At 47.0% G+C, this 12,627-nt stretch overlaps 1 protein-coding gene across 1 annotated transcript; it reads left to right on the top strand.

Annotated features, from left to right (window-relative positions):
• Positions 1-1,748: 1,748 nt before the first annotated feature.
• Positions 1,749-12,383, top strand: LOC125947174 (L-cystatin-like). Its single transcript, XM_049671558.1, has 3 exons — positions 1,749-1,974; positions 8,820-8,909; positions 12,282-12,383. The coding sequence occupies exons 1-3, from the start codon at positions 1,840-1,842 to the stop codon at positions 12,381-12,383; spliced, it is 327 nt and encodes a 108-aa protein (XP_049527515.1). The 5' UTR covers positions 1,749-1,839.
• The last annotated feature ends 244 nt before the right edge of the window (positions 12,384-12,627 follow it).

The following is a 12,627-nucleotide window of genomic DNA, read 5'->3' as shown; positions in this document are numbered from 1 at the left end:
ACCAGAGGTTGGCTCCGTGCCAGGTTCGCAGTACTGTAGTCGGCACGGTAACCATGTGTAACGTAATATGGAGCCAGCTCATCCAACCCATTGGCGTAACGAGGCACGCCCGTGAACTTGGCCAATGTATCGTGTTACGGGTGGCTGTGCTGCGCCGCAAGGCCTCAATGTTGTCGCTCTTCAAATGTTGGTATGTGTGCATACATTTTGTCCAGAAATTTGCGCGGCGTTTCGTTCACGCTCCTTCACTGTCCAAGACCGCTGAAACGTTTTGTAATACCCGCTCGTAAGTGGCCATAAGTGCAACATGTGTTGCGTTCCAATACCCTCCGTATGCGGTTAAAGAGGCAGCTTAAAGGGCAGTGGCCATCTTCAGCCTCGTTCCAATCGTGATGAGGCTGGCTAAAGATGCAGCTTCGTGAAGACAGCTTCGCAGTGATAAACTAAGAGGCTATTTTGCTATATAAACAAGATGGCGGCTGTGCAGAAGGCTTGAGTAACATAACGCGACGGTTATCTGCTCGCAGGAAAACGTCGTGAGGTTTTCGTGTATTGCGAGAGAATTCTGAAAAAAAAAGAAGAAATAAACTACTCGCGAGATTCTTCTGCACCGTGATAAGCACCCGTACATTTGAGGAGACGCGGAAGTTAATTATTGTATACAGAAGAGTCGTTATTCACGTACCCCTGCATCAGGAGCGTACAAGAAATAAGGGTATTATTATGGAAAATGAGTTCTCCGCGATTCTTTAAGATGTAGGAAAGTTCATGAAAGCAAAACTGACATACACCCGTGTACGCATCCCTTCTCCTCGTGCTTCGAGTTGTCGATCAATTCGTTCGCGCGCTTCGATCTGCTAATTAATTAATTTAATTATGGGGTTTTACGTGCCAAAACCAGTTCGATCTGCTAGCTCCCTGGTTAGCTCAGATAGTAGAGCGACGGCCCGAGAAAAGGCGTTGGTCTGGGGTTTGAATCCCGTACTAGGACAAGTTTTTCTTAAACTACGAAGCTTTTTTTTTCCTGAGAAACCCGTGTGGGTTTCCTTTATAGCTTCGTGCTTACGCTACAGGTGGATGTTCATTTTTTCTTTGAATGTTATAAGTAATTAAATTATAAATACGACGTGAACAGTAGTTTATTAAACTAGTGGGTATGGTTATACTTGCGCCTTATGTATAAAGTAGACACGCGATCTTTCTGAGAGAACCGCAGGGCTAGGATAAGACCGCATAAAAGAAGAATGTATTTCCTCGCTCGCTTCAAAATCGAGTATTAGAAAAAGTTGAGTTTGGCTTACGAATCACCACACTATACGCTGGAGTACAAAATGCTCACTAGCAATAATTCTGCTATTCACTTGTGCCTGCCGTACGGTTGCTTCTTGACCCGTAATTGGCAAAAGCGTTTGTTCACTAGCAAACTGATTATAGCAGACACGCTATTCATAAGATCGAAAATGAATTAACTTATGGAGTTTTACGCGTGGGACCTCGAGACCTCGAACCCGAGACCTCGAGCGCCACTCCATAACCACGGCGTTTTGGTGGCGGGTGTTCGTAACGTTCGCAGCTATTACAATTTGCAGAAAAAAAAAAAAGGTATGTTTTCTTCCTGCAGCCTTGCAAAGTTCCTTGCGTCTTAGTCGAAACAGGCGTATGCGTGATAATACGAATTACGCGCGATACTCTTGTGATACTCACGCTGTCTTTTTTTTTTTGCAGCAAGGCATGCGGAAGTACGATCATTGCAGTGGTGTACCTCAGTTCATAACATGTCTGCTGCTTTTACTGCTGACGTTCGAAGTGACATCTTGTGTCGGTCTCAGGGAAGTACCGATGCCGGGAGGGTGGATGAAGCAGGACCCAAATGCCACAACGTTTGTTGAAGCAGCACAGTTCGCCGAACGGAAGGTTGCGTTGATAGGTGGTCCTCGATACCGTGTGTCCCAGGTCCTCTCCGCGTGGACGCAGGTATGACCACTGCTTGTCTACGCGGTGAGCTTTTCGGAGGGCCGAGTGTTTCGCTTCTATTATTGAAGCTAACGGCTGTTAAGTGGGACGCAGACAATTCATTTTATAAGATGACGTGTAACAGAAGAGGGTCAATCTTTTAGTGATGCGCAAGACCGAAAAAAGAATTACAAAGAAATTAAGCAGACTCAATTCCAGTTGACATGTGCCTAATGCGAAGCATGCTGGATTTGGTAACAAATGGCTTATGAATTATATAAGTGTTCTGCAGCGAATGATTACTGCTCATATAACAGATGCATATGCCAGGTATATATATGGACACATATGCACTAGCAGTACGTATGTCCGTCTATGGAAATCTGGAGGCGCCAGCGCGGAGCGAGAGCAGCGCGCGTCTCTGTTTAGTAAATGTTCATTTCTAACATGTACAAAAATAACGATAGTGAATGTTTGTAACACTACTATGAACACAGATAACTCATATGTAAAAATATACCGGTATAGGTATCAAGGACATTACTTTTAGAACATCCAAAGGCTATTGAAAAAGACTTCGAAAGAGTACCCGGAATCAGCGTTTATCGCCAGTTTGGGCGGAATACTGGACGTAATTTCCGTTCTGATCAGAACAAAATGGCACAGCCAGTGTCGGAGAAACTCGGGCGCTCTCAGGAAGAAGAGCTCGTCCAAGAGGACGGTCAGCGTCTTTCGCCTTTGGCGGCCCAGTTTAGGCCACATTGCACGACTGGCGACATGTGCTTGCCATACCTTCGCAACGATTGCGCCATAGTCTAGTGAGGCCGGTCACAAAACGGGAACACGGGCGTTAAGGAACTGTTAGCACGAGGCAGACCAGATACCAGACAGATCACAATGAACTGGGTTAACGACTCGGACAAGAATGGTCCGCATTACGAAATTGGCGCTTTTGGTCCGAAGGTCGAAGCACAGAATGCCATAGGTAGGCTTAGGGTTACGTTCGATCTCATCGGGTGATGTTATCAACACGGGGGGAACGACGCAGCATGCAAGAAAACTACTGCTGCGCATCCGGACCAGAGGTCCGACAGCTATCTCGATGGTGGGCGAGAAGAGACAGACGGAAAGGCCGTGGGTAGGCAGGTTACTCTGCATAAGCGCAATCTGTGCGCACAGCGTTTATATGGTAGCAGCAGAAAGCAAGATGCCACCAGCGCTGCTTTGCAAAGCCGATTGGGCGGAGCGTGAGGGACTTCGTCGTATTTGCTATTATGTACGCTGCGCGTCTCTAAGGACCTTTGAACCTTTCACGTGTCGTCGATACCGCGACAGTGCGGTGGCGGTGGTCGTGAACACGCCTCGAATGTGCATATAATTCTTAGTGGCATAAAATTTATAATAATAAAATATCTTGCTATGAAATAGTTAGATGCTGTTCAAAATCGCATAATGCAAGGTTGGCGTCCAAATAGAATATTACTTATTTTGTAAGTATTAGATATTAGGTTGGAATTCGATGTTTATTTGCTCTCGTAGGGAAGAAAATAATGCAGGTGAAACGAAAATTGCTTACAGAAATGCAAAGTGTCGACAGTGCAGTGTTTCCAAAGTTGTTCGTTTTTCTATACGTCATGCGAACGTTTGTATAATAAAGTTAGGCATAGGTTCACAATTGTGCGTTTGCATTTAATTTACCGGGCTTGGTCGTCGGAATCACCCGGTCATTCTCTTAGAGCCACGTTTCCTGTGTGCGAAGAAATCAGGTGATTCGTGAGAACAACGATTGTACGCTTAGCACAGTTGAAACAAAGCTGTCTTCACATACAAATTAAAAGTGGCCTGATCACGCAATAATTATGCAAGGAATATTTTGCTAATATAAAGCTGATATTGAAGTATGTCTACGGACACGATGTCCTTCATCTAGAACCGCGAAAAGCATACCGAATGAAAGTGATGAAGTGACTAATGTGTGAGAAGTACTTGAAAAGTAATGGTTTGCTGAAGACAGGGTTACAAACAGGGTCACTGGGCTGGTATTTCCACGTCACGTCGTCGAACATTGTAGCGTCGCCTGTCTGTCAGTTGCTGTTTCTCGATGCGAAGGCGGGACTGTTGTGCTTCTTCGTCATGCTGAAGGTAGCTGGCGAAGTCGATATTCTCTTCGTTGGTGACGTGCGGCAGCATTTCGTCGAGAGTCGCCCTCGCGATCTTTCCGTAAATAAAATTCAAGGTCATGATCTGCGTTGTCTCTTGCCATGCTGCGTTGTAACTGGTTGCTACTTACAAAACAACTGGTGTTCGACGTCGACGTAAGTTGCTAGCATGTCGGCGAGGTTCTTGTTTAGGCGTTACGTAAGACGATTCGTCTGCGGGTGGTAGGCGATGGTCCTGCGGTGACTTGTCTGGTTATGTTGCAGGATGGCTCGAAGCTCGGCTGTAAAAGCTGTTCCTCGGTCGGTGATGAGGATTTCTGCGGCACCATGTCGTAGCACGATATTTTCGACAAAGAATTTCTCCTTTCAGCCCGATACTATTGGGCAGGGCTTTCGTTTCGGCGTAGCGGGTAACGTAGTAAGTGGCCACGACGATCCACTTATTCCCAGATTTTCATGTTGGAAAGGGCCCCAATAAGTCTATCGAGATCAGCTCAAAAGGTTGGCGAGGAGGCTCTATTGACTGCAGTATCCCACTGGCCTTGTCGATGTTGTCTTGCGTCACTTGCAGTCTCGGCAAATGACGTAGTGGGCGACGTCGGCAGCGAGACGCGGCCGGTAATACGTTTCCTGTATCCTCGAGAGCGTGCGGAGAGAAACCTAGGTGCCCAGCGGTCGGGTCGTCGTGCATGGCGTGGAGAACGTCTGACCACAGTGCTGCTGGCACAACGGGAAGGTTGTTGGCGCGGGTGGGTGAAAAGTTGTTTTTATCAAGGACGTCATTTCGCAAGGAAGCCGAAGGCAATCCTCGCCTATATACCCTTTCAACAAAGTTGATCTTGCCTTACAAGTACTTAGCAAGCCTTCTTAGCTCCGTGTATCTTGGCTGCTGCTCGGCGAAGTAGTCAGCGCTTATTGTTCTCAGGAAGGTGTCCTTCTTTTGATCGTCTTGCGCTGGAGCGTCGATGAGGACGCGAGATAGGTAATGGTCATCCGAGTGGTTCCATTCGGACTTGTATGTCACGATGATGTCAAATTCTTGAAGTCTGAGGCTCTATTGTGCAAGCCTTTAAGTTTGCTAGCAAACACAATACGTGGTGGTCGCTGATGGCTTTGAAAAGCCTACCGTATCGGGAAGGCGTAAATTCGCAGTAGCGCAAATGATGACGAGGCATTCCTTTTCCGTCGTAAAATAATTGGCTTCGATTTTAGACAGCAAGCGGCTAGTGTAAGGTAGAAACTTTTCAAATCAGTCTTTTCTTTGGACACACGGCACCGACATCTACGCTACTTGCGTGTAGGTGAATTTTGGTATCGGCGTATTCGTCGAAGTGTGCAACTTTTGACGGTTACTGCAGGCATCGTTTGAGTTCTTGAATTGCTTTGACTTGTGGTGTTTTCCACTTGAGCTCGAGTTTAGATTTAGTGAGATCGGTCAATGACTCGCTGATGTGTGAGACGTCCTTGATAAATAGCATGTATTGGGCACGCATACCAAGAAATCTGTGCACTGCCTTCTATATATATATCCCGTGGGTCGGCGCAGTGACGTCACGGCTTAGCTCCGACTCTGCGCAGCCCCGGCAACCACTCCGCACGGCGCGATGACTTCATGGCTCGGCAAAGCTAAGGCGAAGTGATGCGGTGCGCGGTGACGTCACGGCCCACGCAGCGGTGGCGAGGCTCTGCGTGGTCAGCGCAGATGGGGCGAAGCGTTGCTAGGTGACGCATGGTGACGTAATCGCTATGCGAAAGTTTTGCGGCGTAAACTCGAGGAACCATCCTCGAGCTTAAACACCTTCGCTTGTTCACAGCGACGTCACGGTGCCATTGCAATTGGACTCTTTCTGCACGACCACCAGGATCGGCCCACACTTCGGCGTTACACCTAACGGCAAACGCCCAAGCTAAATAGCTTCGCTGTTGAAATGACAGGACCGTGCACCATTCTGTTGTTTCTTTTCTCTGCCGGCGTGCCTGGTGCAGTTTTACAATTATGATAGTGTATAATATCGAAGGCTGGTTCTGGAACACGGGCAGTCTTTGTAGGTTCGGTTGAATCCAAGGAGACAAGCGTATCGCTGACTGCTGTTACTTATTCGACATAAGCAATCTTCATGCCTTTGTTCAAGGTCTTATATTCCTGCGTGAAGTTTTCCACCATTACCAGCACTTTTCCTCCCCGCAATTGCACGATTGTCCTTGCGACGCCCATTTGTCAGTAGAGTAGCCGGTGTTCGTCGCTCTAACGATCGCTTCCATCACTTCCGTGTCTTCTGCGCTGACGGAATTCAAAAAGCTGGCGCGAGGTTGCATAGTGACTTGATTTTCAAGGACAGTTAAGGCATAGTGACTCGGAGAACTCTGTGGCTTCATCGGTTTGTCTTCGGATAGCACTTACGACTTGTACTGATTGTAGTTGACTGCACTGTGTTGGTTCAGGAAGTCCATGCCGAGAAGTACGTCTCGTGAGCACTGTCTCAGGACAACGAAGGTCGCAGGGTAGGTTCGGTCGTGAAAGTTAATTCTTGCCGCGGAGGTTCCAATCGGCGTTATTAGGTATCCTCCAGCTGTTTGAATTTGAGGGCCTTCCCATGCAGTATTAACTTTCTTCAACTGGTTGGCAAAGGGTCCACTTATAACGGATTATTCGAGATGGTCGCGGTGGCTCAGTCAGCTAAGGCGTTGTGCTGCTGAGCACGAGATCGTGGGATTGAATCCCGGCCCTGGCGGCCGCATTTCAATGGAGGCGAAATGCAAAAACGCCCGTGTGCTTGCGTTGGTGAACCCCAGGTGGTCAAAATTAATCCGGAGCCCTCCACTACGGCGTGCCTCATAATCAGAACTGGTTTTGGCACGTAAAACCCCAGAAAGAAGAAGAAGAAGAGATGGTCTTTGCGGCGTCTTCGTCATCGGCAAGTGATCTTTGGTATTTCCATGAACAGCAACCGCGCCTCCATAGGTTGGTGTACTATTGGACCAGCCACGAGCTGGGCTAGTGTACAGTCTGCGCTGCGGCGGCAGGTAGCGTCCTGATGACGGCGAACGGGAAGGCTGTCGAGGTCTCCACTCAGTTGTTGCCAGGTCGTCGGCGATGTCACAAATGTGGTCACCTAGTATCTGGCGAGGAGCGCTGATGGCGAATCCTTGTGGACCCATGTCACGGTATGGGCAACGACAGTAGACATGGCCCACTTCTTCGCAGTGATAGCAAAGGGGACAATGGTCGCGGGCGCACCAAATGTCCCATGCTCCTTGGGATGTTGCATGGGGCAGCGGGTGGGCAGGCTGGCTATGGCGGCGGCGGCGTAGCTCAAGTCTTCTGGCTGGGGCTGCAGCGGTTGAGAAACTCTCTTTGATTGTTGAAATTCTTCACGGAAGATGTCTGCAATTAAGGCCACCTGAAGCTGTGACGCGGATGAAGATGATGATGCGACGAGGGCAGCAACTTCTGCAGCTCCTCTCGCCCGACCTGTGTGATGGTTTGGCACAGGTTTTCTGCGTCAAGTGCTGCAGCTTCAGCGTAGTTTGTAGTCAGCGGGCGGCAGTGGTATTGCCTGTTGCGAATCTCTAGAGTTTTCTTGATGCTTGTGGCCCCAGAAAAGAACTCTTCCTGTGTTCGGCGAACACTTCTTGGTCAACACCGCGCACCAGGTAGCGAAATTTGTTCGCTTCGGACATGTTGGGGTAGGCGTGGCAACAGAGTCGAGTCACCTCGTCCGGAAAAATTGTGGTGCTCTCACACGGTAGCTGTACCCGGGCTTCCAGCAAAACTTCAGCCCTTTCCTTACGTACAGTATTTGTGAAGGTCTTCAGGAAGTGGCTTTGAAAATTTTCCCAAGTCGCCAACGCAGAATTCCGATTCGCGAGCCAGGTCCTCGCGGCGTCTTCCATGGAGAAATACACGTGGCACAGCTTATCTTCAGACTTGCAGTTTTTGAAGGTTGAGACCCTTTTGGAATTCTCGAGTCAGGTCTGTGCGCCGTCAGATGAAGCTCGGCGGAAGATAGGTGGTTCCCTGTGTTGTTGCAGTACGATGGCTGCAGGCGATGCTCGCTTCTTGTTGTGGTAGTCGACTTGGCCACGATGTCGTCTCAGGTAGAAGTCCGTGCTTCGGCGGCAGGCTTTGTAGCCTGCGGCTAGCTCGATGGTTAGGGGCATTGTCTTAAGGGTTTGAGCTTGACTGGGGCATCCATTACAAGAACTTTAAAGCACCTCCACCAGATGTCACCGTTGTAGTGACAGTGACCAGCCACAGTGACCCAGCGCAAGTCGCGAAACTAAATATTTATTTGGCGAATCTGCGCCCAGAAAAACAAGTAAGACTCAGTACACTGATAGCGGCGAGCAGACTCATCAATGGTCGAAATATTATCTGCAGATCAGAGGCATTGGCTTTTTATACATGGCTCAATGAACCTTTAGCGTGATCACTGGTGTTAAGTTATAGTTACGTAAGTTCTAGTATGTACACAAGTATACTCGCGTCGCGCACAAAATCTGATGAGACAATGCAGCATAGGCAACAGATAAACCATCGGAAAAATTAAAGAAACACCCATGCAGAAACGCGAGTCTTGAGCTCAGCGATAGCCTTGACTATTTCTTAGTGAAAGAACGATGGTCGCTGGAAAAAATACATAAATATTCGTGGCAATATTTTCAAATTTAGTAGTCCATACGCTATCATTTCTTTTCTTGTCCTAGGTCGTGAATGGCATCAACTACAAAGTGCTTTACGTGAGGGTGCGAAAGTGCAGACCAGATGAAGATTTGACCATCTGCGACGAGAATGAGGTATGGTACAATCTACCAGCAACGTTGAGCAATGTAGGCCTTGCCAAAAGTGTCAACAGACCTCGATATATGGCCGCAACTGTACTTGGCTTGTTTACTGTCGATGAGGGGTGATATACTGTCTTCAAAGAAAAAAGAGGTTCCATATGTTGACAATATCGACTGAACTAGAGTGTCAGTTGGCGTGTTGCGCTATGACGAGCTGGCTTCAAAGAAGTCAACCCAGAAAAAAAGGATACCAGAAGGACAGCCCAGCCAGCCGGTCTCACTTCGACGAGAAGGCCACACACGAGGCTACAAAAAAAGGAAAAAAAAGGAATGAGGGAAATGATGAGGGCCTGGCTAGCAGGACACACAAATTTCAATGTCTGTAGCACCACTGTTGGCCTTTCATCAAAAACAATACTTGCAAGTTGAACGGCGGATTTCAATGTTCTTGCTGATTTGTACCGTTCGTATTGACAGTTATTGCAAGGTTTAAACGGTATAAGGACAATTTTGTGCTTTAATGCGTTCGGACTTTCCTATGAAATTGATATAAAAATGAGCATGGCTGTCATATTGAATACAAAAATAATGTCCTAGAACGGGAGGAGTCCGACCGGTAGCAACGTACGACATGCACTAGAAAAGTGATGCAGCCTGGTTATCGCGAGCTTTATGGGTAGATAGAATTTCGGTTTGTTGCAGGGGCTTACATTAACGTGGCTTAGAGGGCGGAATGAGTCAGCGGTTCGGTCTCTTGTCTAAACCCACCTTTACGCCTAAGTGACTGAGTGAGTTAATGATGCCCCCCTCCCTCTACGAAGAAGAACGTAAACTTTATTATCAAATCGATAAGATTTGAGTCCGGCGTATTTTTAGTGGGTCTGGGCACCCGCCGCGGACGCGGTTCCGAGACCTTGTCTCGAAGCGGCTTCCTCGGCTCGCTGGACGGCCCAGAGTTGTACTGTCAGGTTCGAGCTGAGCAGTGCGGTCTTCCAACGCGAGCGGAGGCTGGCGGTGGAAGAGATGGAGGTGTCGGCACTGCCCGAATTGTTTGTTATGTCCGGACATTCCCATAGCATGTGACTAAGTGTGGAAACCTCGCCACAGTATGTGCATCTGTTTGTAGTGTACATGTCTGGATACATGGCGTGCATGAGCCTGGGGTTTATGTAAGAATCAGTTTGTAATTGCCTGTAGTGTACTGCTTGCGCCCTGTCTAACCTAGCGTGAGGGAATGGGTATACGCGTCTCTGTAAATGGTAGTGTGTCGTGATGTCGTGGAACCTGGTCAAACGATCCTCCCACGCCCAGACGTTTGCAGTACCCCGCGGGGGCTCTTCCTCCGATGATGCTCGGTGAGTGAGGCCTCGAGCAACGCGGTGAGCCGCTTCGTTGGGGGTGCTCAGTCCAGTGTGTGCCGGGATCCAAAGCAAGTGCCTTCGGTTATCGACGTCGGCCTCTCCCTGGTGTATGGGATGTCGCTACGTAGTTTTGATTTAGTAGCGCAAGATATTTCTTTTCAGCAAGATTTTCAGGTGTTTAGTCAAAGTGAAAGCAATGGCATCAAGGTGGGTCAAGATGGTCATGCTCATTTTAGATTCTAAAAGATTGAGACGTTTGTATGCTGCCGTTTCATTATTGTGAAAGGAGCACTTAAAAATCTGAAAACTGATGGCAATAAAAAATGTTTTCCCTTGGCTGAAACTTGCAATTCAAAATGACAGCCACTGCAGTGTTCCGCTATATAAAAATGCCCTATGTTATGTTCCGTAAATGATTTTCACATTTTATTTTAATCAGAACTCATACAAAGAAATGCACGTTTGTATATGTATTGCGTGCCTCTGGAGGGGTGACGCTGCCCCTTGGAAACATCTTTGTTTCTCCCACTTCAGCTTGGGAAGTAGCACATAAAGGTCTCATTAAAATACCTGGAATATAATTCGGAAAGTAGGCGCCATTATCGGACTCCTACTGCTTGTTGCACCAAATCAAAATATAACAAACAATTAGGCATCATTAACAGCCATTCTTGGCTACTCGCATTAGATGGCAGACGCAAGATAACATGGCTTTCACAAAGTGTATTACAGTTTTCTAAAACTCATGTGGCTCACTTTCTTCTCCAGTTCGAGTAGAGAACCACATTACTACTGGGATAGTGCTTGCGCCACTCAATTTTATTTGCTGAGAATTTACCTTTCATTTTGGGGTGAGATCAGCGTGAAAGCTTGTCCTCAGTTTTTGCTTTGTGTAACCTTAATACACTCAGAAAAAAATGCAACAGCTCATCTTTACCGGCCATTGTCATGTGACGCATTAGGAATTAACTGCTATTAATTGTTAGAGGTATTTCGCAATCCACGGATCGCACATTTTGCGTGAACGATTCCGTATCTTTGACACGCACCTGCATCGTATTTATCGCGCGTTGGAATTACGTATGATATATATATATATATATATATATATATATATAGGAACGGCGTTACGCGAAGCCAACCTAGTGCGTATTGTTTCCAGTACAGTGGAGTAGCCGCCAGTAATTTTTTCGTTAGTGAGATTAAAATAATTACTTGTAATTAGTCGTCTAACTCGAGAAGTATTGTCCTATAATTATCAAAGTGTCAATGAGAAAGTTGTAGAGCAACGTGAAAAACTCCCGATACAGCTTTTTGTTGCTCAATACGTGCTTCATAAATGTGTTTTTCCAAGAGTGAAAAGATGCCCGCGAATACACGCAAAGCGCCTCGAGCAGCCAGTCGCGTGGTAATTCTGCGTGTAATCGCGGTTACATGCAGAATTGCCGCGCGACTGGCCGCTCGAGGCATTTTACGCGTATTCGCGGGCTTCTTTCACACACGGAAAGGCACATTTATGTAGCACGTATTCAGCAACAAAAAGCTGTATCGGGAGTTTTTCACGTTGCTCTACAACTTTCTCATTGACACTTTGATAATTAGGACAGTACTTCTCGAGTTAGAGAATTAATTACAAATTCTTAATTAAATCTCAGTAACAAAAAAATTACTGGCGGCTACTCCACTGCAGTGGAAATAATAAGCGCTAGGTTTGCTTCGCGTAACGCCGTTCCTCTTTTTTGAAATCGTGGTGCGTGGTAGCTGGGACACCCTGTATATATACATGTATATATACAGGGTGTCCCAGCTACTATATATATATATATATATATATATATATATATATATATTGCATTGTGCGAATAATGCTTGGTGATGCAACTGTAGTGAACCCACCCCTTTTATGTTGCCTTCTTGGAGGCCTGTAAGGCGTTCATAACTATACCAATCAACATTTAACCAAGCAAACAATTCTTAGTGTAGACTGCGCCCATTACGATACAGCTCTGTTGTCTCTTTTCAGCCCCCGGAAAATTGCCTGGCCATTCTTTACGCATCGCCATACAACTCTGAAAGGGATCTGATTAAGCATTCATGTTTTCAGATGGGCGGTGGCGGCCGCTAGCCCCCGGAAGTGCCAACCTTGTCGCCGTAAGGTTACGGGAAGTAGATCTGAATAAAGAAACCTTTTTTGGGAAAACTAGCCTCTGCCCATTGCTTGAAAGAGTGATAACACCAATTTTAGTAGCGCATCTCAGTGAACAGACGTAAGTGAGCTGCACGTTTCAGAAGACTTTGAAAGTGCAGAAGGGAAAAAAAAACGGTAATTGGAAGTCAGAACTACAGCATAATCTCCGATGCACTGTTGC

Source organism: Dermacentor silvarum, chromosome 7, assembly GCF_013339745.2.
Source record: "Dermacentor silvarum isolate Dsil-2018 chromosome 7, BIME_Dsil_1.4, whole genome shotgun sequence".
NCBI lineage: Eukaryota > Metazoa > Arthropoda > Arachnida > Ixodida > Ixodidae > Dermacentor > Dermacentor silvarum.
This window is presented reverse-complemented; position numbering and strand designations above follow the sequence as displayed.